Source organism: Penicillium solitum (assembly GCF_028829755.1).
Source record: "Penicillium solitum strain IBT 25940 chromosome Unknown utg000003l_segment0_segment0, whole genome shotgun sequence".
Lineage (NCBI taxonomy): Eukaryota > Fungi > Ascomycota > Eurotiomycetes > Eurotiales > Aspergillaceae > Penicillium > Penicillium solitum.
In genome coordinates this window covers 5,088,474-5,111,434 of record NW_027072123.1, presented here as the reverse complement: position 1 = coordinate 5,111,434, position 22,961 = coordinate 5,088,474, and the positions used below count along the sequence as shown (strand labels likewise).

At 47.9% G+C, this 22,961-nt stretch overlaps 8 protein-coding genes across 8 annotated transcripts; 4 read left to right on the top strand and 4 right to left on the bottom strand.

Annotated features, from left to right (window-relative positions):
• Window positions 1–83: 83 nt before the first annotated feature.
• On the top strand, window positions 84–545 carry N7455_005886 (uncharacterized protein; the record flags this gene model as incomplete). The annotated part of the gene is made up of 1 exon (XM_040956694.2): window positions 84–545. The coding sequence occupies one exon, from the start codon at window positions 84–86 to the stop codon at window positions 543–545; it is 462 nt and encodes a 153-aa protein (XP_040812943.2).
• A 725-nt stretch (window positions 546–1,270) lies between these two features.
• N7455_005885 (type V myosin) lies at window positions 1,271–6,288 on the bottom strand (the record flags this gene model as incomplete). Its single annotated transcript, XM_040956516.2, has 6 exons — window positions 1,271–1,589; window positions 1,647–1,720; window positions 1,774–5,626; window positions 5,686–5,875; window positions 5,932–6,064; window positions 6,154–6,288. 6 exons carry the CDS (start codon window positions 6,286–6,288, stop codon window positions 1,271–1,273), a joined length of 4,704 nt encoding a protein of 1,567 aa, XP_040812859.1.
• Window positions 6,289–7,076: 788 nt separating this feature from the next.
• nap1 (histone chaperone NAP1) lies at window positions 7,077–8,548 on the bottom strand (the record flags this gene model as incomplete). Its single annotated transcript, XM_040956653.2, has 5 exons — window positions 7,077–7,127; window positions 7,180–7,523; window positions 7,583–8,293; window positions 8,356–8,435; window positions 8,502–8,548. The coding sequence occupies 5 exons, from the start codon at window positions 8,546–8,548 to the stop codon at window positions 7,077–7,079; spliced, it is 1,233 nt and encodes a 410-aa protein (XP_040812974.1).
• Window positions 8,549–9,943: 1,395 nt separating this feature from the next.
• On the top strand, window positions 9,944–14,934 carry N7455_005883 (uncharacterized protein; the record flags this gene model as incomplete). Its single annotated transcript, XM_040956560.2, has 20 exons — window positions 9,944–10,035; window positions 10,095–10,134; window positions 10,193–10,729; window positions 10,781–11,122; window positions 11,171–11,305; window positions 11,359–11,425; window positions 11,482–11,613; window positions 11,667–12,016; window positions 12,083–12,228; window positions 12,284–12,391; window positions 12,446–12,752; window positions 12,801–12,954; window positions 13,012–13,344; window positions 13,396–13,478; window positions 13,530–13,661; window positions 13,728–14,084; window positions 14,135–14,180; window positions 14,233–14,383; window positions 14,437–14,585; window positions 14,648–14,934. 20 exons carry the CDS (start codon window positions 9,944–9,946, stop codon window positions 14,932–14,934), a joined length of 3,948 nt encoding a protein of 1,315 aa, XP_040812917.2.
• A 139-nt stretch (window positions 14,935–15,073) lies between these two features.
• On the bottom strand, window positions 15,074–15,903 carry N7455_005882 (uncharacterized protein; the record flags this gene model as incomplete). The annotated part of the gene is given in 4 exon segments (XM_040956627.2): window positions 15,074–15,359; window positions 15,416–15,513; window positions 15,585–15,790; window positions 15,801–15,903. 4 exon segments carry the CDS (start codon window positions 15,901–15,903, stop codon window positions 15,074–15,076), a joined length of 693 nt encoding a protein of 230 aa, XP_040812911.2.
• A 260-nt stretch (window positions 15,904–16,163) lies between these two features.
• N7455_005881 (CDC2/CDK family serine/threonine-protein kinase) lies at window positions 16,164–18,160 on the top strand (the record flags this gene model as incomplete). Its single annotated transcript, XM_065605145.1, is given in 8 exon segments — window positions 16,164–16,295; window positions 16,346–16,427; window positions 16,486–16,737; window positions 16,793–16,820; window positions 16,872–17,085; window positions 17,138–17,332; window positions 17,397–17,598; window positions 17,609–18,160. 8 exon segments carry the CDS (start codon window positions 16,186–16,188, stop codon window positions 18,158–18,160), a joined length of 1,635 nt encoding a protein of 544 aa, XP_065462045.1. The 5' UTR covers window positions 16,164–16,185.
• A 63-nt stretch (window positions 18,161–18,223) lies between these two features.
• Window positions 18,224–20,298, bottom strand: N7455_005880 (D-3-phosphoglycerate dehydrogenase). Its single transcript, XM_040956571.2, has 7 exons — window positions 19,936–20,298; window positions 19,565–19,872; window positions 18,919–19,508; window positions 18,824–18,866; window positions 18,712–18,770; window positions 18,570–18,651; window positions 18,224–18,515 (listed from the first exon to the last, which is right to left on the bottom strand). Exons 1-7 carry the CDS (start codon window positions 20,214–20,216, stop codon window positions 18,487–18,489), a joined length of 1,392 nt encoding a protein of 463 aa, XP_040812985.1. The 5' UTR covers window positions 20,217–20,298; the 3' UTR covers window positions 18,224–18,486.
• A 1,408-nt stretch (window positions 20,299–21,706) lies between these two features.
• Window positions 21,707–22,525, top strand: N7455_005879 (uncharacterized protein; the record flags this gene model as incomplete). The annotated part of the gene is made up of 3 exons (XM_065605144.1): window positions 21,707–21,718; window positions 22,008–22,094; window positions 22,193–22,525. 3 exons carry the CDS (start codon window positions 21,707–21,709, stop codon window positions 22,523–22,525), a joined length of 432 nt encoding a protein of 143 aa, XP_065462044.1.
• Window positions 22,526–22,961: the final 436 nt, after the last annotated feature.

Here is a 22,961-nt window from a genome sequence, read left to right as displayed (position 1 = left end):
CACTCATAATCGAGGCCTTGCTACCGAGATTGATATACTCAAGAAAGGTTCTTACAACATTCCCGTGGTGTTAAAGTACCGAAATGGATCTACCGTGGACAAGAGTGTTTGAACATCGTCTAAAGACGTCGTTTCTTAAGGCGATGAAGGACTGTGAAGATACAGCAATCCAACAAGGTCGGTTAAGAGAAGACCAACGACTTTCCGGCCCTATATATGAGAGTTGGGAGAGTGGTGATTTCTGGATTGTGTATGCAGCAACGCATAGCTTTGCCTTTGATGAGATTTACTGGCAGAAGATTGACCCGCGGTTTTTTGGGCTTACTGAGGATCTCGAGGGTGCATGGAAAGAGAGATTGGGCCTATTGGATGAGAAGGAAAGGGAGGAGATGGAAATACTGGTCGCTCGGAAGTTGAGGGAAATGGACACCAAGACTCTATCATGGGATCCGGATGAGTACACTCTGGCATTTCACAAGCAATTGAAGAGTCAAGAAAAAGCGAAGGTTGAGAACAGCCTGAAAGAGAGTGTTACAGGCGACTAAGTGTCAATAATTTAGATCTACTCTCACTTTACAAGTGCTACACTGAAATTATAACATGCAGTCTGTGTACCTCTACAATTGAATCAACTTACCTGCCATATGCATACTCTCTAAGTGCCTTTAATTGTTGCTTTAAAAGAGTATTCAACTGAGACTTTATAAGAATAGTCGGCTGCTTATACAGCCTTATCATGTCTTTTTAGTGGTCTTTTAGATGTTCTTTTGGAGGTCTTTTGAATGCCTTTTTAGGTGTATACAAAGGTAATTAAAAAAGCATACTTTATACAAGAGACTTCTAACCTTTAATTAACAAGAGCATTCAACTGATACTTTATAAAAGTATGCTCTATAATAATTGTATAGTGCTAAACCAAGCTTTTTTTTAAAAAAAAAGAGTGAAAGAGAAGTTCAGTTGAAAGTAAATGTGGAGTCTACGGACTGAAATTGTCTTCAAGAAGGCGATAATGTCGTCCGTTGTTCATACTGAACCTGCTCGGGATGGGGTCAAGTGAATTTGAACTTGGATTGCTCGTTTATGTTAGAAAACTCATTTACAGGAATTCTCTTAGCAATCTCTTCTGGTCTATAAGCCAAGACGTCATATGCAATTGAAACAAATGAAAATCATGCGCATCACTGTATCGCAAAGGCCGTGGATAATCCAGGCAAGTCGTAATCCGTAGCTCACAGGAAATTCCCAAAGTCTAATATACAACAGTACAGATCTATTCCTCAAGCATCTTGTGGTCCCACTCGAACTTCTCTTGCTGTGCCATCGCTTGCGCGGACACAATCTCAGCAAGTCGTTTCAACCGCGGTGTTTGGAGCCAGGATGGGGTATAGGTCTCCAGAGCAGTGATAACACGCGGCTCGGCGATCTCGTACGGGCCGCTGTCCTCCATGTCTACCGGAGCCAGGAGGAGCACATCGCTCTTCTCTGTGACGCGAGAAGCGACGGCCTTCATGATCTCGCCGTTGATGGGCTGTTCGTAATCTGCCACCAGGTACTGGTTCAGAAGTTTCTGGATTTGGTTCGGAGACAGCCTGCACATAATTAGTTATGTGAACTCGTGGGAGAAGACATTTCCAGCGTTCACTTACATCCAGCAAATATCTTGAATGATCTCAATATCATTCAGAGTAGCCTTCTTCAGTTGCAGAAGCTTAGTCGCTTGCTGTGTAGGGTGTTAGTATAATGATCAAATGAATATCAAACAAGGGACCTTACCATCAAATGCTCGAGCTTCAACGTCCCCTCTGGCATATCATGACTCTTGCACCACTCCTCAATACGAGTGATGTTGTAGTTGATTTGCAGACCACGCTTCCACGACAGGAAGTTACGTCGCATGAGGAGATCGTTGAAAGCAGTGACACCAACTAGGCGCAGGAGCTCCGTGACGGTCTGGAGAACGATGGCGTCCTCAAGGTAGAAGGCCTTCATTGCCTTGTAAACACCATTCAATAGACTGAGGAGGTTGTCCATGCTGTAAGCTGGGTTATTGTTGGAGGGCAGAAGTTTTCCAAGGAAGCGATTCGTTTCACTCGTGACAAAGCCGGGAAGTGATTGAGACTCGATGATGGCTGGAACGATCATCTTGTACAACTTCTTCTTCAAAACCTTCATCCAAGTGTGATAGATGTTGAATTCCAAGCTCTCAAGGTCGTGCTTGACAATTTCCAACAGGCGGTCATACTCATAGTTCTCGGTCTTTTGTGCTTCATACCAATCCTCGGCCAGGAAGACAAAGGATAGCATCTCGTGCACGTTAGATAACCAGAAGGCACCGGGGTTGATCGCATCGTCCCCGTCATGCTGCATAACCTCTTGCTGGATGGACTGCATAACGTTGGCCAAGAATCGCTCTGACTCCTTAACAAATCCGTTGTTCCACATCTCCGACGTAACAAGGTTAATCAGGTATGCGGGGAACAGGACCTCCTTTTCAGTCGGTGGCGGTGTCGAGGTTGGGAGCGGAATCTTCAAGTTCCGGATAAGACCCATGGCGACCTCCTCATTCAAGTCCTCCTCTTCAGAAAGCAAGTTCTCGAGCTCCACCTCGACCGACTCTATACCAGGAGATATGGCCGCATTTTGACGGGCAGCCATAGATGCAGGGGTGACCGCCATCGAAACAGGCCGAGGGTTGTACGCACCACTGAAGCGATCCGTCTCGATCCTTTCAGCACCGGCACTGCGTCTCTTGGGCTTAGGTTTCTTTGAGGACACCAAGTTGATCAAGCCCGGCGTAGGGGCCTGGACTGCGCCACCGTTGGGTAGACCGTCGCCGTTCACACCGTTCAAAGGTACAGATCTCTTGGCAATCTCGAGCTGTTCCTCGAGATCAGAGATCCGCTGCCGGAGACCAGTCTTATCTTTCTCATATTCGACACCGACGAGCTTGAAACGCTCTAACTCCTCGTTGGCAGTTTGAAGAGCCTCACGGGAAATTCTCTCCTCTTCTTGGAGGCGCTTGATGGTAGCCTGTGCTTCAGTGTGGCTTTGCTGCAGCTTGGTCATCTCCTCTTCAATCGCCTCTAACCGGGCTGCGGTGATACCGGCCTGGTTCGCTTCAACCTGGAGTTCCTTCGTGCGAGCCTCCAAGGCATTGTGTCGGGTTCTCCATGACTTCAATTGGGCATCGTAGTTGTCCAGCTGTGAGAGCAAGGTTTTATTCTCAAGCTTGAGTGTTTGGAGGTACTGCGTCAACTCGACAACCTTATTCTCCAACTTGTAGGAAATCTGCTTGAGATCACGGGCATCCTCACGAAGTCGCTTATAGGAATTTCTTGCCTCTTTTCCTCTCCAGAGGTTTTGGATAGTGATGACCTGGCGGCGATACTGTCTCCAGGCCCGGAGTTGACGCCAGGAGCGGAAAGCACGTTGAATGACCTTGGCCGCATTTCCATTGATAGAGTCCATGATGTTGCGTCGGCACAGGAATCCCTTGGCAACAGACTCGAACAGTATGAAGTTTTTGCGGATTTGAGTGTAACGTTTCTTCTCCTTCTGGCCACGCCAGACCCGCTGGATCGTAGTAGCAGCCTTGGTCCGGCGAATCTCATGGGCTTGCTGGCGTGCCAAGAAACCCCGAATAAAGGCCTGAGTGGTGAGGATCGAGTCACGAGCATCGAGGTAGCGGCGGCGATAATACTTGGCACGCAAGTTCTTCTGGATCATGATGGCACATTCATTCAACCTGGATGTTCGGAGATTCTCCAGGAATGCAAGCATACCAGCTCGGAAGAAGATCTTAGTAAGACCCAGTTGATACTTGTCTTGCTTTTCATCTCCCAGGGCCTTTCGGAGGATTGCATGGCACATATCCCGAATCTCCGAGGTCCATTGCGAGGAATGGCACAACATGTAGTATCGAACGGCAAATTCCTCATAAGTCCATCGGGTTGGGTAGCCAGCGGTACTGATTCGGACAGTTTCCAGGACACCACAAGCTCTCAGCTGACTGAGAACCATGGGACCTTCGAATTTCCAAGCCTCCTTTGCCTCGTTGGGCTTGATGCAACGGATGTAGTGAACTTCCGTGCTGTTGATGGTGTGCATCAATTCAATCAGCGAGGACTTGAAGATTCCTCCAAGTGTGGGTTTCCGGTTGACTGCAACACCAATCCGACGCCCTGGAGCAGCTGCAACTGGCTTGGATGACATAGCAGCAGAGTCCTTCTCGCGAACGGCCGCAGCAGTCTCTAGAATCTCCTTAATGAAAGGATTGGAGGAATTGCGCAACACTTCCAAATGTTCATCGGGCACAGTGTCACGGTTCTTTTCGATAAATCCATCAGATTCATAAGTGACGTCGACTGCATAGTGGCAGACGGTGAAGGCGGATTTCCCGAAGCGGGGTTTCTTGTAGAACTTCTGCTTGTCCGCCGCAAAGTGGTGGTGAAGCTTGGTGACAAACTGCTCATCCGAGCCCATAGGAAGTCGAGATTCTTCATCCAAAAGGGCCAGAACGCCGAGCTTAGCTTCGATAAGATCGATACAAGGTTGGTTATCCGAAAAGTCGATGAACGTCCAGTCAATCTCTTCTCGGACATATTCTTCCTGCTCAAGCTTGAACACATGCTGGTTGAATTCTTGTTGCAACTTCTCGTTGGCATAGTTGATGCAGAATTGTTCGAAAGAGTTCTTGGCGAAATGCTCAAACCCGTAGATATCAAGAACACCAATGAAGCATTTGAACTGCTCAAGCACTTCATCGGTAGCGAGGCGGCGGTTGATCTTGTCCACTAGCCAATCAAACAGACTTGAATAGATAAACTTAGCGACGGAGTCTCGGACAACCAAAGCCTGTTGCTGTGTTAGGTTGGAGGTGATTTTCTCGCCACGCGTGATAAGTTGCTTCTTCACGATCCATTTCGCAAACTCAGTAGCATCGATTCCAAGCATCTCACACGCGCGGAGAAGTGCAGGCTCGGTCGACGAGACTGACGAATCCGTGCGAGTTGCTGTGATCTTAACATTACCGAGGTGTAGCAAAGCGGCGAGAACACGGAAGATGCCTGTCTGATCTTCGTTCGGCACACCAATCACAGCCAGCGACTTCCTGGTCGCCTCAAATTCGGCCTTGTCGTCGACACCGTCGATCACTGGAGTGCCACCCTGGTTCAAATATTCAAAGTCTTCAACAGCCAAGAGACCCAGCTCCTGTTTCTCTGCGTCGGAAGCACCGGCTACCAGCTGGTAGAAGATGTGGTAATTGCGCTCTTTGAGAGGCTGGAAGACAAGTCGCGACCGCTCAAGAAGATACGTTCTGATCTTAGCTCCGATAATATTCGTTCGGTCATCGAACATGATCTCGATATATTTGCCGAAACGGGAGGAGTTGTCGTTGCGAGTAGTTTTAGCATTACCGAACGCTTCCATGACCGGGTTGGTAGCTAGGATCTGTTCCTCGGTTTCACTGATTGCCTCTGCGCGGCTGGTGGTGTATTTTCCAGGTTGATCGGAAGACTCGCGAGTCGCAAAATAGCGCATGATATATTTGGCACTCACGGTCTTACCGGCTCCAGATTCACCAGAGACCACAATCGTCTGATTCTTTCCATCACGAAGCATGTCACTGTATTAAAAGTGTAAGCGAAACCAACCCCAAAGATGCAAAAGGTGGACGATTCTTACGCGAAAGCTTCCTCCGCGATTGCGAACAGGTGAGGCGCCTGCGAGGCACGTTGTTTCCCGGCATAAACTTGCACCATCTGCGGCACGTACAGCGAATCGACTCGGGCAAATGGGTTGGTTGCGATCAAGACGATACCACTGTAGGTATATATCTCCTTCTGGGCGTAGCGGAGTTTTATAGCCTGGAGGACTTCATAGGATCGTCAGCTGGGAGGGCGGCACCAAACACGTAGGGGCAAGACAAACCAGCGGGCTCGTTTAAGTGAGACAAATTCGTCAAATCCTCGCTTGCTTCAAGCATAGCAGGGTTCATGAGCGGAGGTAGTTTAGGGTTGTTATCGACCTGCAGCTCGGACTGTGTGGTCTCCACGGTTTTTGTCTGCCCCGATCAAACCCGTGTCAGTCGGCCTCAGTAGCTTAAGAGACACCGGATTGCGCGTCCAGCGTCCAGAGTTCCAAGGCACCTACCTCTCCATTTTCCAACTCGAAGATCAGCTGCACTTTCTCTCCATCCTCCAGCTTCTCCTTCACCTCGGACGCCAACCATCCTTCTGTCGGGTCGGGCTGCCAGGCCCGTGTGCCGACCTCATAGATGTGCGCCATAGGGAATGTAGGTCGTTAATCGTTTTTGATGCAATAAAAGCGGGATATTTGCAAAAGCTCCGGGGATGATGGGTGTTTTCGGAGGTAGGGTATCGAAGGGAAAATGCGATTCAGGTCCAAAGACAAGGGGGACTTCTCAACCCCTCATCTCATATTTCGAAAGAATAGAATAAAAAGATTGAAGATAAGAAATAGATGAAGGTGGAAAGAAAACCCTTGAATGAGACTAACAGCTGGCCATTTAGCGAGAGCCCCTGAAGGAGCTTAGGGAATATACTGGGGGGCGCCACACCCCACAACCTGTCACCGCCATCCTACTTGGTCTGCATTGTGTACCTTATGTTTACTATTGACATTGTATTATTTTACTGCATGTATGTATTCTATTACTCGGGTGTTTATTTTATTTTATGATTATTTTATGATTTTTTTTAAAATATATATATATATATATGTTGTTTTACCTGAAACTGATTTAATATACATCTACTCCGTACTCCGTACCTAGGGAGGCATATGTATGTCTCTGGTATGAATACCAAGTACATGTATACATAACCGTAGACTACTCACATTTTTATAAGACACTTCAAGTGTCTCGGGTATGAGTGCAAGTCCTTACAGTTGGACGCGAAAATTACACACCGATTATGTCAAGTATTGATTGAGTATTAGAAGATAAGAGAGGTGACGCAGGGGGGGCACAAAAAAAAAGGCAGAAAGCAAAGCAAAATATCAGAGTACGAATAGTCTCATGTTGGGCATTCACCACCGGCAACTTTTTTCGTTTAGTTTTGCTTGCACTCGGCGGCCTCCTTCTTGGGCTTGGAAGTACCATCCTGGGATGAAGTTAGTAGGTTGATCAAAATCGGTGAGTGTTGTATGCCATACCTCTTCATCTGTGTCCTCCTCGTCCACATCACGGTCCGACCCGAGATCCTCCTCGTCCTCATCTTCGTCCTCCTCATCCTCGTCATCGTCATCCTCAAACTCATCACCATCCAAATCCTCACCAAGCTCCTCGAACTGGAGAGCCTCACCGGTGAACCAGTCGATGGCACGGGGAATGAGCTTCTCCTTGATATCCTCACCGAGCTGGTAATCAAGTTCCAGACGCTCTTCAATGTCGCTGGCGACTGAGTCGTCATCCTCGGCGGGTGGCTGTGGGGGCGAGAAGAAGTTGAAGAAGGACTCGGTAGGCACACTGATCTTAACAACGCGGGTCTGCTTGGTGTCTAAAAGAGGGGAAATTGTCAGTTTCAACGTAGCATACCAATATTCCAAGGGCACGTACTCTTGTTGCGCTGCTTCTTGCTCTCCAGGCGGAGGGTCAGGTCTTTGTCCTCCTTCCAGTCAATCTGGGATCCATCGGCGTGGTCGTAAATGAAATCGCCACCGTATCCACTCTCATCCTTGTAGAAGTATGACTTGGAGATAGTTTTGTTGGTGAAGAACTCGTTCTCGGAGAACTCGAAAATGAGGCGGAATCCGGGTCGGTCAAGGTACTCCATGCGAATGTCGGTGAGGTGCTTAAGAGCCTCCTCATCGCGCTCAGTAATCATCTCGGCAAGCGAGATCTGGTTCTTCATGGCAGAAAGCCAGAACTCGGGGATGCCGTTCGCGGCCTCACCCTCCTCCTTCTTAGGCTCCTCCTTGGTCTCCTCCTCCTCGTCACTCTCCTCATCCTCCTTTCCGGCCTCAACTTCGGCCTCGGTCGGCTCAATACCGCCGTTGATGATAGTAGAACGACGCTCGTACAGGGGCGTGAACTTGCCGAAGTACTTCTTCTCAAGTTCCAGGACCTCCTCTTGGAACTGAGCCTCGAGCTTGGAGTGTTCCTTCTGGATACCCTTCAGACCAGCGACACGGCGGCGGACGGAGGGGGGGAGAGATTCGATGTAGCCTGATGAGCGACCGACAAGTTGACCCAACTTGCCCTGGATCATGGAGACCAGAGCAGGGTTGCGGGCGAAGAGCGAGGCAGCGGCGGCTTTGTCAAGGGATTCTAAAAGAAAGGAAACCACGGTCAAAGAGATGCCGGTGAAGACAAGAAAAAAGACGACTTACCCTCCTCGATGCTGGATACACCAGGCTGCTGAGCGTGAGACGAGATGGGAGCATTGTTGGCCGGCGTGTTTTGCGGGGTCCTTCTGCAAGTCAGTATATTTTTTTTTTGCTTTTGATAATGAAAAAAATAAAACGGGGATCCTTACGGTGCGACCGGGAAGTCCGCCTTCTTGTTTCTGATGGGCTCAGACATGATGAATGGGTAGTGAAAAGGGGCGGGGGAGAGAATGAGGTGAGGAGAGAGAAAGAAGGAAGAATTTGATACGCCGTTTAGTTTTGGGGGGAGAGAGTCTGGAAGATGGTGGGATCCTTAGCGCCCTGTGGCCGAGGGGCTTGGCGGGACGGTTCTGGTTGAGCCTGCAAAAGCTGCAAATTCTCCCAACAATACCTTTTAATACCACTTTTGATTTGTCCGATTCTTTCTCTTTTTTGATATATACTTATTTATGTTATAGTTTATCTTTGTTCTGTATTTCTTATATTTTCATGTTCTTGATATCCAGATGTCTGGGTGTCTTGCTTTTCTGTAATCGTTTTCAATCTGATCGCTCCCGGTGGCGCCCTGGACCATTACCCCTCTCTCCAATTCCAATCTGCTGAGGAATGGAAGAATTATATTCCCTATATAACTAACTGTGATTATTGACTCTTTTGTCTTTTGATATAAGTGGCCTTTTTTAAAAAAAAATTGGAAATAAAAAAAAGTTGTAAAATGAGATTCGCCCCCGGATAGAAGGAAATATATATTTATAGAACCCAGGTATTTTTACACCCGTACATGTAGTCGGTTGCGTGTTTTGCTTATTTTGCATGACAATTGATGACGTTCAGGATTTATGTTGTTAGCTAGGACAAGAATAGTCGGCTTATGCGGCCTGGGGGCGTCGTTTTGGTACTCATCTTCATAGTCATTTCTGGATGTCATTTTAGTTCAATGTTGTCATTTTAAGTGTATACGAAGAGGGGGGAAAAAGCATATTTTGTGTAAGAGACTTTTCTGTGTATAATCGTATATAACCGTTGATGATGTATAAAATACTTTGTTAGGGATGCAAGTAGTAACTCTATTTAGTCAGTTAGATAAATGCAGGAATTGAGAGCCTTCAGGGCCATTGAGTCGCGCCATGTAGATCTTCCCGCATTTCAGATCGAAACCCCGTAGATGGGTGATTTAGCGGCCAATGAGATGCCTGTTAAAGCCAAGAAATAAGATGCCAAGACTCATCTAGTCTTCTAGATTGTTATGGAACCCCGTCAGAATATAATACAATGGCATATAGAAGCTATTATTGCATGCAACTTTATATGGATTCTTTTGCATGGGGGGATTTCCAACCTTGGAAGTTTGGTCCGATATAATTATATAATCCAAAGCTATATCGGGTAGTCACATGGAGATAAGTCGCTCTCCGCTGTGGGACACTGATAAGCTCCAGGTCACACACCCTGCTTTTGTGGGAACTTGCGCTCCGCGGTAAATGCTCCCCTTTGGTCCTGTGTCGGTGAAATACAACTTTACTCAAGCCCCATAATACGACACTCAGAGAGGCTGTTGGGGGAATCGGCTGAGCTGACCTCTCTCTTAAACATGGGAAGCCGTCCGCAGTCTCCCTCGGGGACTGGTCCCGTGGACCTATCCATGCCTCGACATGGACTGCGACGCGATTCCATGAGAAGCAGGTTGCTATGCCCCCTTCCTATCTACCTCGACCCTTGAATCCCTGCTGACACTTCTCTAGCATGAGCGTCGTGTCGGATGTGGAGATGGCCCGTAATGAGGTATGTCAAATCTTTATTCTCACATGCAGGCTTCGGCGCAGGAGTTGACTCGTACTAGGTCTTCGATGGCCCAATCTCGGAAAGCATCCCATCCAGCGTCGTCTCGTTCGCGCACCGCCGTGATCGAGCAGGCTCTACGGTGAGCTTTACATACTTTCAGGACGGGGAAGACTTCGCAGAATGGTCGAATGAAGATGCGGTGGATGACCAAAGCGAGATTGATGAAGAATCTCTACATGGAATCGAGGATGCAGACCTCGAGTCTGCCAGAAGCTCTTTTGTGTCTAAGCGGATGTCTACCTCTCGCGACTCGGTTGAACATCCACTTCTTTCTCGCTACATGTCCGCCAGCTCGTATGGCCGAGACCGACGAACCGGTAGTCGGTTGAATCAAAAAGTGTATATTGCGTCGGAGGATTTGACAGCTGTTTTTGCTGGCTTTTCCACGAGTTCGGGAGGGTTTGCTGTCTATATCGCCCTTTGCATCTTGACCGGTGGATTTGCCTGGCTTCTCTTCCGATGGCTGCCACGATGGCGGGTAAAGTTGATTGGGAAGGCAACCCCGATAGGGAAATGCCAATGGGTGGCTATAGAGGTGAGATTGTGAATTTTTTGTCCCATACAATAACCGTCTAACCCATCATAGGACCAATGGAACCAATTCACCGTCCATGAAGTTGGCAGCCAACCCTATGGACGTCCCCTTTCCACGGTCTTCGCCGACTCATTAAATCACTCATACGATGAAGATAACGACCCGACTATTGACTCTCTACACTTCATCGACTACCGATACCTGAAGTTCTTCTATCATCCAATCGAGGATAAATTTTCTTTGATAAATGGCTGGAAGGATCCATCGTGGACTAATGCCAAGGTCATGCGAAGTGGATTGGATGCCGATGAACGAGACAGCAGGGAACAGATATTTGGAAGTAACACTATCGAAATTCTCCAAAAGACAATTCCTCAGCTTCTCGTCGACGAGGTCAGTTTTCCTCCCGCTTGTTCTATCAATATATCTGACAGTGTATAGGCCTTCCATCCTTTTTACATCTTCCAAATTGCAAGTCTCGTTTTGTGGTCCATGGATGAGTACTACTACTACGCCGTCTGTATCTTTCTTATATCGTTTTTCAGCATAGCAACGACTGTGCTAGAGACGAAATCAGTGAGTTCAGCCGAAGAAGTGGATCAACCCCCCCGAAACTAATCCCGTGACAGACTATGAGTCGGCTTAGGGAGATATCTCTCTTCGAGTGTGATGTCCGCGTTCTAAGAAATGGATTCTGTGAGTTCATTCAATATATCATCTTACTGATTGATGTAAACTGATCGTATCTATAGGGCGGTCCGTTTCCTCCCAAGAGCTGGTTCCTGGTGATGTGTATGAATTTTCCGACCCATCCCTTAACCAGGTCCCGTGTGACTGCATCTTGCTGTCAGGGGACTGCATTGTGAATGAGAGCATGCTCACTGGTTCGTACAAGACCCCAAACTTTGATATTTTTATACACATCTAACTCTAATAGGCGAATCCGTCCCCGTGTCTAAAACACCACTCACCGATGATGCCCTCAAATATCTCGATCTTAGTACTCCTTCTATCCACCCTCATGTTGCTAAACACTTCCTATTCAGCGGAACCAAAGTGATCCGGGCTAGACGGCCCCAGAATGTTGACGACGATGAAGCAGTAGCATTAGCGATTGTCATGAGAACCGGCTTCTTAACAACCAAGGGGGCTCTAGTTCGATCAATGCTTTTCCCAAAGCCTTCTGGATTCAAATTCTACCGGGACTCGTTCCGTTACATTGCCGTGATGGGGATGGTCGCTCTTCTCGGATTCATCGCTTCATTCATTAACTTTGTTCGATTGGGTGTAAGTCAATGCTCCAACAGGCGATTCCCCCAAAGTTATTATGGCAGCTGACCCAACGAAACACAGCTCGCTTGGCATTTGATCATAATTCGAGCCCTCGATCTGATCACGATTGTTGTCCCGCCAGCTCTCCCAGCCACACTAACCATTGGAACCAATTTTGCGCTTTCACGGCTAAAAAAACAGAACATATTCTGCATCAGCCCACAGAAGTGAGTGGACGAAGCTGAATAATGTCTCAATTTCGATACTAATACATGAGACTAGGGTCAACGTGGGAGGAAAGCTGGACATTGTTTGTTTCGATAAAACTGGAACCCTCACCGAAGATGGGCTGGATGTGCTAGGAGCGCGTATAGTTACCCGTGATAAAAGGTTTGTCTGCTTCTAAGTATGATCCTTAGGCTTGCGCTGAAGAAAAATTCCTAGGTTTTCCGAGTTGCTGTCTGAGACGTCTGACGGGTTTCTTCGTCCTTCTCCAAATGCTAACTCCGAATACGACATCGAAAAGCAAAGTAAGATCATGTACGCCATGGCGACGTGTCATTCCCTCAGGGTAGTGGACGATGAGCTGTTGGGAGATCCTCTCGATGTGAAGATGTTCCAATTTACCAACTGGACGTTTGAGGAGGGAGGACATCATGTTTCCGATCAGACAAGCCCCAAATACGACACGATAGCACCGTCGGTTGCAAAGCCCCCTCAACGTCAGACCAGCGACGAACATGATGTAAATGTGAGTTGGTTTTATTCGAGCCACAGCTTCATATCTAACAATATCCAGAACTCCCTCGAGCTTGGAGTACTGCGGAGCTTCGAATTCGCCTCCAATCTTCGTCGCGCAAGTGTCGTCGTCAGGAAGTTTGGCGACAATGGAGCAAGTTTCTTTGTCAAGGGTGCCCCAGAAAGCATTAAAGACATATGTATTCCCGGAACTCGTCAGTGCTCTCTCTCTTTCTACATAAGCTTACGTTGCTGATATAATTCTTTTGCAGTTCCTTCGGATTATGAGGATCTCCTGAATTACTACACTCACAAAGGATACCGTGTGATTGCCTGCGCTTCCAAATATGAACGAAAGTTAAGCTGGATGAAAGTCCAAAAAATGTCGCGGGCGGACGCCGAGTCTAACCTGGAATTCCTGGGCTTCATCATCTTCGAGAACAAGTTGAAACCCAGTACTTCCGGTGTGATTTCCGAGTTGAATGAGGCGGGAATTCGCAATGTAATGTGCACCGGTGATAATATCTTGACTGCCATCAGTGTTGCTCGTGAATGCAACATGCTTGGACGCGATGAACCATGTTTTATCCCGCACTTTATTGAAGGTTTGTTTACCGCACCCAGGTTATACATAGTTCAGGACTAACGATACACAGCGCCTGGTCTTTCATCCAAAACTTCTCTCATATGGGAATGTGTGGACAATCCCGACCTCCAGCTGGACCCGAGAACACTCTTGGTAATATATCTTTTCCCTATATCCAATTACTAGCAGCTAATGCAACTACAGCCCATAAACACTGCGGAGAACGACTTGTCAATTCCAGGAAACACTCTCGTCGAGCGTGAATACTCCGTCGCCGTCACTGGTGATGCGTTTAGGTGGTTAATTGACTTCGGGAATGAAGATGTACTCAACAAGGTAAGCGGCCGTTGTACTAACTATTTCCATTTTTTACCATGTCACAAACTAATGTGTGCTGTATAGGTGCTTGTATGCGGCAAAGTGTTTGCCCGTATGTCCCCAGACGAGAAGCACGAACTCGTTGAGAAACTTCAATCTATTGATTACTGCTGTGGCTTTTGTGGCGACGGTGCCAATGATTGCGGCGCTCTGAAGGCTGCAGATGTTGGTATCTCATTGTCGGACGCCGAGGCGTCCGTTGCTGCGCCCTTTACTAGCCGCTTGTTCGAAATCTCCTGTGTTCCGACAGTGATTAGGGAGGGTCGAGCTGCTCTGGTGACAAGCTTCTCCTGTTTCAAGTTCATGAGTCTTTATTCCGCCATTCAGTTCTGCACGGTCAGCTTCCTGTATACGTCAGGGTCGAATCTTGGTGATTTCCAGGTAAGTGGGCTATATTACCAAAGTTTTGATAGATTGCTAACGGTTTTAAGTTTCTTTTTATCGACCTTTTGCTCATTATGCCCATTGCGGTCTTCAGTAAGTGGTCTATATCTGCTAATTTTGAGTATATGAGCTAATTCTCTTCTAGTGGGCTGGGCTGATCCTTCTCCTATGATGTCTCGGAAACGGCCAACTGCCGATCTTGTCTCGCGCAAGGTATTGACACCTTTGCTCGGGCAGATCTCGCTAGTTGTGCTGTCACAGTTTGCAGTCTTCGAGACTGTTCAATTACAGCCATGGTGAGTAGCTGTCACAATATATACCACCAACATCATTCTAACAAACAATGCAGGTTCTTGCCGCCACAACTGGACGTGGAAAAGAGCAACATTGTCAACTCGGAGAATACGGCTTTGTTCTTGTTCTCATGTTTCCAGTACATCTTCATCAGCATTGTTCTAAGTGCGGGTCCGCCATTCCGGAAACCAATGACTCAGAATGGTAAGAATCGCACCGCGCACTACGCTTTCTTGCTTATCTAGATACTGACCGTGGCTGTTTAGTGCCGTACTTATGTACGATCATCGTGAATATCCTGATTTCGGGCTACATGCTCTTCAGACCATCCGACTGGGTGACGGAGGTGATGCAACTGACTTTCATGTCTGATGCTTTCAAACTCTGGTTAATCGCGCTGGCATTCGGGGTCTTCGTTCTGTCCTGGACAGCAGAGAAGAACATATTCCCACGTGTGGCACAGATGCTTGGATATGCTCGTGCCCGCTTGCAGCCACATTACCGCAAGAAGCGCAAGATGTACAAAGTGCTATTGGAGGCACTGCGCTTGTGAAGTACGCTATCAAAGCACTCACATTGTACGCTATCAAATACACATAGACCTGTAGATTGCCATAGTTTTTGGATATTATAACCCAGTCATTCGTCTAGTGAGGCTCCGCCTCGGCCACTCGGGCCAAAGAATTACCATTTTAGAAAATTGAAAAAGAAAGGGTATGATACAATTCGGCTGGTAAATGGCTATCGTGAACCTGACACTTGCGGCTTTCGACATGCGCCTCGGCAACATCCGGCTCTCTGTTCCTCTCTTCCCACTCCAAGTACATAGTACGCAATGCAGCCCAACCATCACCGCTGCCATGAGAGACGAAGCGGTTGCGCAAGAAAACGAAATCGACGATTGTAATCGGATCAGTGGTCCCAAGGGTGCTTCCAGCCCAACAGAGCGGCACCATCCTTCTTGGCTCGGTACATGAGCTACCCAGAGTCCTGTCAGTATAAGTTCTTGGGTATAAAAAGGAGGTAATCCTTACGAAGAACCACATGCTAGCGCCCAATGCAGTCGCAGTGAAGCGGTAGAGCGGTCGGACCGGGTGGATGTGGATAGGGTGGGAGGAGTGGCCCGCCATGACTGTACAGATTGGAAAGCAATTAGTTTCCACGGAATTTGTATGAGTAGAGAAAGGTGCGTGTAAGACGTACTGTGTGCTGAAAATGACTGTTGTTGGTAAAACGCCAATCTCGAATCGGATCTGAAGACGGAGGGCTCTGCGGTTCAACGGAGACGGAGGTTGGTTGCACGTGACCCGTGACGGCACTCGAATTCCACCGCAGCGCAGTGTTTGGATCGTTCGGCAGGGCAATCAGCAGAACAATCATTTGATTTCTTTTCGGAGAGTCGTCTGACTCTTATTATACTTGTGCCTTGACTAGGCTGGTTCCTGCTCAGGTCTTTATTGAGTTTATTGCATGCCCGAGCTCCGTACACGAGGGCTTTGAACAATGCGAAATCGTCACACATGCTTTTGCCTGTGATATGGACTTGCCCTCTAACACATTCGACGCGCTTGGTTCTCCCCGAGAAGATCCCCGCTAATTCACCTTGAAAACTTCCCCACAACCATCTGTCTCCGAAGACTTCTCGAACCCTCCTCCGTGTATCTTGACCCAATATCAAACCAAAGCATACCGAACAGCTTGACCGCGGTCGACATTTCGACCTACTCGCCAGACAGCGCAATCGACCTTCCCTCCACCAGCGCAAGCGACCAGCGCAAGCGACCAGCGCAAGCCACAAGTCAGTATGGAGATCAAATCCCTGGAAAAGCACGAGAATGGCCAAGCCCGTTTCCCTGGTTGTTCAAACATCCGTGAATATGAATTCCTCGACAAGCTTGGAGAAGGAACCTTTGGGTGAGTCTGGCAGCGATATCGCCGAAAGAAACCAACTGACAGGTGGATAGCGAGGTCTACAAAGCAAGGTCTAAGAAGGATACCAAAATCGTGGCCTTAAAAAAAATCCTAATGCACCACGAGAAAGAAGGCGTAAGTCCACTGGCTCTCTGTTGTTTGTTTGCCATACTGACCTTTGGTGCTATGGTAGTTCCCCATTACCGCCATCCGCGAGATCAAACTCATGAAAGCGCTTTCCCACCCAAACATTCTACAGCTCAAGGAGATGTCAATTGAGCGAGGCAAAGGCGAAGGACGGAAAAAGCCGAGCATGTACATGGTCTTCCCATACATGGAACATGACTTGTCAGGACTACTGGAAAACCCAGCGGTTCAATTCACGGAACCACAGATTAAATGCTACTTGATGCAACTCCTCGAAGGGCTCAAGTTCATGCATGCAGTACGATCGTCTTGAAACACCCATCCCTGCAATATTTGTCTAACAACATTCGCAGAACCGGATCCTACATCGTGATATGAAAGGTGAGTGGTGAAGGCTGGTATACCATAGTTCTTAGCTGACAGAATGAATAGCGGCGAACCTGCTAATTAGCAATGGAGGAATCCTCCAAATTGCTGATTTTGGTCTTGCTCGGCCTTACGATGATGCCCCTCCACTCCCCGGAAAAGGAGGAGGAGATTCTAGAAGAGAATACACTGCACTTGTTGTCACGAGATGGTACCGTCCTCCAGAGTTGTTGTTACAGCTACGGAAATACACTACGGCCATTGACTTGTGGGGAGTTGGGTGAGTTCTCCATCCCTGTTAGTCAGGTTTATCATCTTCTAATGTCTTGTAGCTGTGTATTTGGCGAAATGTTCAAGGGCAAGCCCATCCTCGCTGGAAATAGCGACCTTAACCAAGCAGAACTGATATTCAATCTTGTGGGCACTCCCACTGAGGAGAATATGCCGGGATGGAGTCAACTCCCGGGTTGTGAGGGTGTGAAAAACTTCGCCTTCAAACGCGGGAACCTCCATGCATTCTTCAAGGAGTATGTCACTCTCTTTCGCCCCGGCGCACAAGAAGACTTGAGCCCCTAACTAACCTTACAACAGTCTAAACCCGGCAGCTATTTCTCTATTAAGCGAGTTCCTCCGACTAGACTGGAGGAAACGCATCAACGCCATGGATGCATTGAAGCACCCATACTTCACCACTCACCCCCTCCCAGCACGACCCGGCGAAATCCCCCAATTCGCAGATTCCCACGAACTCGACCGAAAGAAGTTCCGCAGTCAACGGGTCCCAATGCCCCCAGTTCCCCCAGGCGTCTCCGACACAAGCAATGGCGGCTGGCCAACCTCTGGCTCTCGCGGACCAGACTCCCGACACAGCCGCGTCCCCGGCGGCGCCCGAGGAGGCAGACAAAATGCACCAGGAACGCACGGAGGCCATGGCCACCACGCAACTCACGGAAACCCGCAACGCCGCGGGCCCTTCCCATCAACACAAAGAGATACGGGATTACCCCCACGTCCACCCGTACCAACCAACCCGCCATGGGATGGATCGCAATCCAACAGAACCGACGGGAGAGATGATCGTCGAAATCAATTCGGACAAGGTCGTCCAGCACCCAGATCAGGGAATCTGGACTCTTATGTTCCGAACTACAGCAGCAATGACCGCAGCAGTGACCGTGGCAATGATCGCTCGCGAGATTCTGGTGAGCATGGATCGCATTCAAGTGCCGATTGGCGTTCGACAAGTCGACGTGATTACCGTCGGGATCCTCCATCAAGAAGGAGGAGTCGCAGTCCTGGCTTCAGAGATGGGAGTCGAGGTTAGGATCATGATGTCTAGCGATATTCTCACTTAATGCATTCTACTTAGCCAGTTAATCCGTGTGGATGACCTGGCAGATGAAAATGGAAATGGAAACGAAAACATTCATGTCATAGCTTTTCTTTAGTAAATGGTGCATGGTATTCACAAAATATACACTCAACCGCTTTTACATCAGTCGTATCCAACTCAATATACTCGTGCGTTGGCAATTGCAGTCTTGTAATATCCTAGGACCTCGTTGAGAGTGTCCTATTGCAATTGAGATTAAGCCGTGTGAGGGCTCATCTATTTTAAGTTGATTAAAGCATCATAGCCCGGAGGCTAGCTTGTTTTGTTTTTTTTTTTTTGATCGGTTGTTTAGTACAACACGCGGGTCATGATGCGAGCTGGAAAAGTTGTTAGCTTTGAATTCATGTGTGAGAGAAAAGATATGATCTTACAAGGAAGGCTCTCGAGTCTGGTATACAAATCCTTGATGGTGGCAGCATCCACATTGCTGATATCGGCCATCAGGTAGGCAACCTATTAACAGTTAGTTTCTGCTGTCTTTCTCTGTTGTATACAAAGAACGGATAAACTTACATCGCCTCTGCTATCGGTCATCTGCTTGTCGACGTTGTGGTCACCAATAATCTCGTTGACTGTGTCATTGTCAGTTGAGAGATCGCTTCGTTTGAATCAAATGTATTCTTACCTTTTCGCAACACTCCGGGAATGTTCTTGTGGATGTAAATCACCTAGACAAAATCAGTATCATCGCAAACCCAGATAACTGCAGAGATAACTTACACGAGCGTGGTCAGGCTCATCCATTGTCAAAGAACGGAGGACAACCTCGGGCAAGTTGACAGCACCCAGGGTGGAACCCTCGTTAGCATATCGGACCAGAGCCTGGGCAACTTCGACACCAATAGCCTTCTGAGCCTCTTCGGTACTTCCACCGATATGAGGGGTGATGATAAGGTTCTTGAGCGAGCGCAGATCAGCTGAGAAGGTGTTGAGATCGTTGTTGAAGTAGTCACCGTTTCCGGCGGGCTCGTTGGGGTAGACATCCAGAGCGGCACCAGCAACCTTACCGCTGCGCATGGCGTCGATAAGTGCGGGGATATCTACGACGGTTCCTCGGCTGGCGTTGATCAGGTAGCTTCCCTTCTTCATCTTCTCGAACTGCTTCTGTCCGATCATGCCCTTGGTCTCGGGGATCTCGGGAACGTGGCAGGTAATGAAATCGGCCTCGGCCAAGAGATCATCCAAGGTCTTGACCTGGCGAGCGGTACCCAGGGACATTATGTTGAGGACGTCGTAGTAGATGACGGACATTCCCATTGCCTCAGCCAATACGGAGAGCTGGGCACCAATGTGGCCGTATCCAATGATACCTGAGAGGTCAGCACAAACCCCGGAAACAACAGAACAGTTGTAAGACATCACATACCGATGGTCTTTCCACGAATCTCCCAGCAACCGTTGCTCACTTTGTTCCAGGTACCGGCGTGCATCTCGTTGGAGCGATCACCCAATTGGCGGGCCAGCATGACCATCTCACCAATGACCAACTCGGCAACACTGCGAGAGTTGCTGAAGGGGGAGTTGAAGACGGCAATACCCTGGTCAGCGGCATATTGGAGGTCGACCTGGTTGGTACCGATACAGAAGCAACCGATGACGATAAGGTTCTTTGCTTCCTTCAAGACCCGTGCGGTGAGCTTGGTCTTGGAGCGAATACCGATGACGTGGACATCACTGCAATACAAGCCAATCTATTAGCTTCGTGAGTCACCGAGGGGGAATTGGATTGGGACCCACCGAATCTTCTCAATGAGCTGATCTTCTGAGAGGGAAGACTTCAGGAATTCGACCTGGTAGCCTTGCTGGGAGAGGATTTCACGGCCGGTCTGGTTGACGTTCTCCAGGAGCAGAACCTTGATATCTTCTGTGGCGAATGGCTTCAAGTGCTTAGCATTGATTGGAATCGTACGGTTCAGAACCGAGCTGTGGCTGGATGGGGAGTTGAAGGAGGCGCTGGGGGAGGTAGCGAGGAAGGCGGCGTCGTCCTGACGAGGACGGATATCTCTTGCGATTGACATGATTGAGGTGTGTAGAGGATTGAAGTAGATTGAAGAGAAACAATCAGGGAAGATGTGGATGAGTGCTCAGGTGGTCCACCTGGATGACTCTTAATGGAAATTAAGTAAGCCCGCAAGGTCTCCGGAATCGGACTCGGTGATTCTGGTTTCGGGGTTTGCAACAACTAAGTACATATGTACATATACTATATAGTTAACTAGTATGTAAATTTTGTTATTATTGTCATTGATTCGATTTAACAATTCTAATTAAATAGATGTTGAGATATAGTACTCTACATATGTAGTCAATGAATCCTTTTTGGAGGGGTATCGCGGGGCAAATGATTTCGTTTTTTTTTTTTTTTTTTTTTTGCCTTTTTTTTTAAAAAAAAAATTGCAAGTTTTGACCAATCAGACGCAGATCACATGTTTATCGGCTGAGCTTATCTGCTTTAGGCAATGGCGTGCTACAACTAGTACATAGTGTGTACATGTATATGTAGGAGGATCATAAACTGAACCATTGTAATATAATTCATAGGTAAATTGTAGGATATCTTTAAATCTGAAGACCTTGTATCCTTTATTGGCATCCATCATTACATAATAAATATGCTCTACCCAGGTGTTTAGCCCTAACTAGGCCATGAGGATGATGCAAGTACGCATCGCGAATACGAAGAAGATCTCGAGGGCAACGAATATATGATTCTGGGGCTGATATATTGTTTACACAATGCGGAGACCCAGCTTCCCCAAAGGCCACTGAAAAAGATCTATGATAGGATCCGACAGCATCCTGCTTGGTATCTCCGGAAAGAGCTTACCAACGATTGTGTGGGGAAGGGTGGCTGCTGTAGTCGAAGCTGTGGATGTTGCAAAAAGCGCTGCCTGACTACTAAGGAGAGGGGCACCGGACACTGCACAGAGCTATGTTATTGTTGTGGGGTCAATCGTGGTTATCTTATATCCAGTGCAGAATGGGAACTCGTGATGAGCAATCTGGAGGATAGGCTCCGGAGCAAGAATCCCTCCTATCTTTTGGCTATGACGGACGCCTATTTCTCTAAGCCGGGTATCTTTGGGCTTGGAAAGATGTCAATGGTAAGATCACTTGCGTGGTATTGGAAGAAGGGATCCTTATGGCAGTGGAAACGAGTTTCGAAGTGATTCGAGTGTTATATGTTGAAGATTGCTTTGGCTTGTGGCTAGCTAAGTCCTCCGATTGCTCGAAATTTACGAACTCCTGTCTTGATGCATTGGCTTGTTTGCGACTTATAGTATTATTGTATGGCAATGCTTGAGGTCCGAATAAAGTGTAAGCTAAAAGTGAGTGGACATGGGAGTCAATAAATGCATGTCAATAGTTCCTCATTTTAAGATGAATCGTGCTTGAGATCCGAAAGAAGTCCAAGTCGAAAGTGAATGAATGAGGGAGCTAATCTATGGTAAATTGACTATAGATGAGATGAAGCATTGTGTATCATTGAACAGTATTGAGATGTCATATGGCTACATGGGTAGGTAGGGTACAAATGTAGGTAGGTGCCTTCCTAGATAGGTGCCTTCCTAGATAGGTGTCTTCCTCGTAGGATATACCTAGGTATGTAGTTACCCATGTAGTCAAAACACTCCCCCCTTCCCCGTGAACTCTTCTCCCCTTTTCCCCCCTTCCAAATTACTAAAAAAATATGACTCCCCTTACAAAGAGCCAGAGAAAAAATCGCAAGAACAAGAAGAGACGAGCCCGGCGGGCAAGAGAATCATTAAGCCCTGAAATTGACTGAGCATTACTAACATCTGGACCAGGCCGCTGAGGACGCTGCAAACGCGCCTCCTCCTTCTGCTAAGGAGGTAGATAGGTTGTGGGCAATCGTCCACTCTGCTTTGAACAGGGTAAGAAACCGTCTGTTGTCGTCCCTCTATGAGAACCAGTCTTCTCTCGGGATTGCACTATGACTGAATATTGTTTCTAACGTGTGCGCCGCAAACAGGCCGCCACCGCGACTGGGCGTCGCGTCACTGCTGATGCTGCCGCCCCCGGTAGTGGTGATGCCACTGCTGCTGGTGGTGACCTTGGTGGCCCTGACTGTGGCGGCGGTCAGGGTGCTCTCCAGGGTGCCACCGAGCAGACAGTGGCCGAGCCACTATCGGGTGGCCCTATTGACCCGGCGCCGGCCTCGCCCGTGCCCTCCTCTCCTCCCTACTCCCCCTCTTACTCCCCTCCCACCTTTGGCCCCGTAAGCCTCCCCCTCTCTGGCTTCTCCTTGAACCAGGATGCAATATCTTGTCTGAGATCCAAATGTTTTGCACCCTGCACTGGGTAAACAGAATACTAACGCCATACGATATACTAGTGAAGAAAGTTTTGCTTTCTCTCTCTGGCCGTTCTTTTTTTTCTTTCTTTTTTAAAATTGGGCAAATAATGTTAATTCTGTTCATGTGAACATTGTGCATTGAGGCATACCCGATCCTCATTCTTCTGTAGCCATATGTAGACAGTGGACGGTGTAGACATGAAACTAGTAGCTGTAAGCCCTTTGCTCCGGCTAAGCATTGCCTATGCCTTATCTCTATTTTTGTTAACACATGTTCCTGTAAACTGAGTGGCACTAAAAAGACAGGAATAGTCATGTCTTTTGGGATGTATAAGACGATGGTAAAAAGCATATTTTATGCAAGGAATTTTCCTATGTACAACCGGGGACAATCGCAACATAGTCGATCTACAGAAGGTGTTGTGGCTCCTAGATAACTGCTCCT

Coding starts and splice junctions, on each gene's coding strand:
- N7455_005880 (XM_040956571.2), bottom strand. CDS start 20,216: ATGTCAATCGCAAGAGATATCCGTCCTCGTCAGGACGACGCCGCCTTC. Junction 19,873..19,935: donor CAGCTCATTGAGAAGATTCG/GTGGGTCCCAAT, acceptor CTTGTATTGCAG/TGATGTCCACGTCATCGGTA. Junction 18,867..18,918: donor ATGAGCCTGACCACGCTCGT/GTAAGTTATCTC, acceptor GATTTTGTCTAG/GTGATTTACATCCACAAGAA.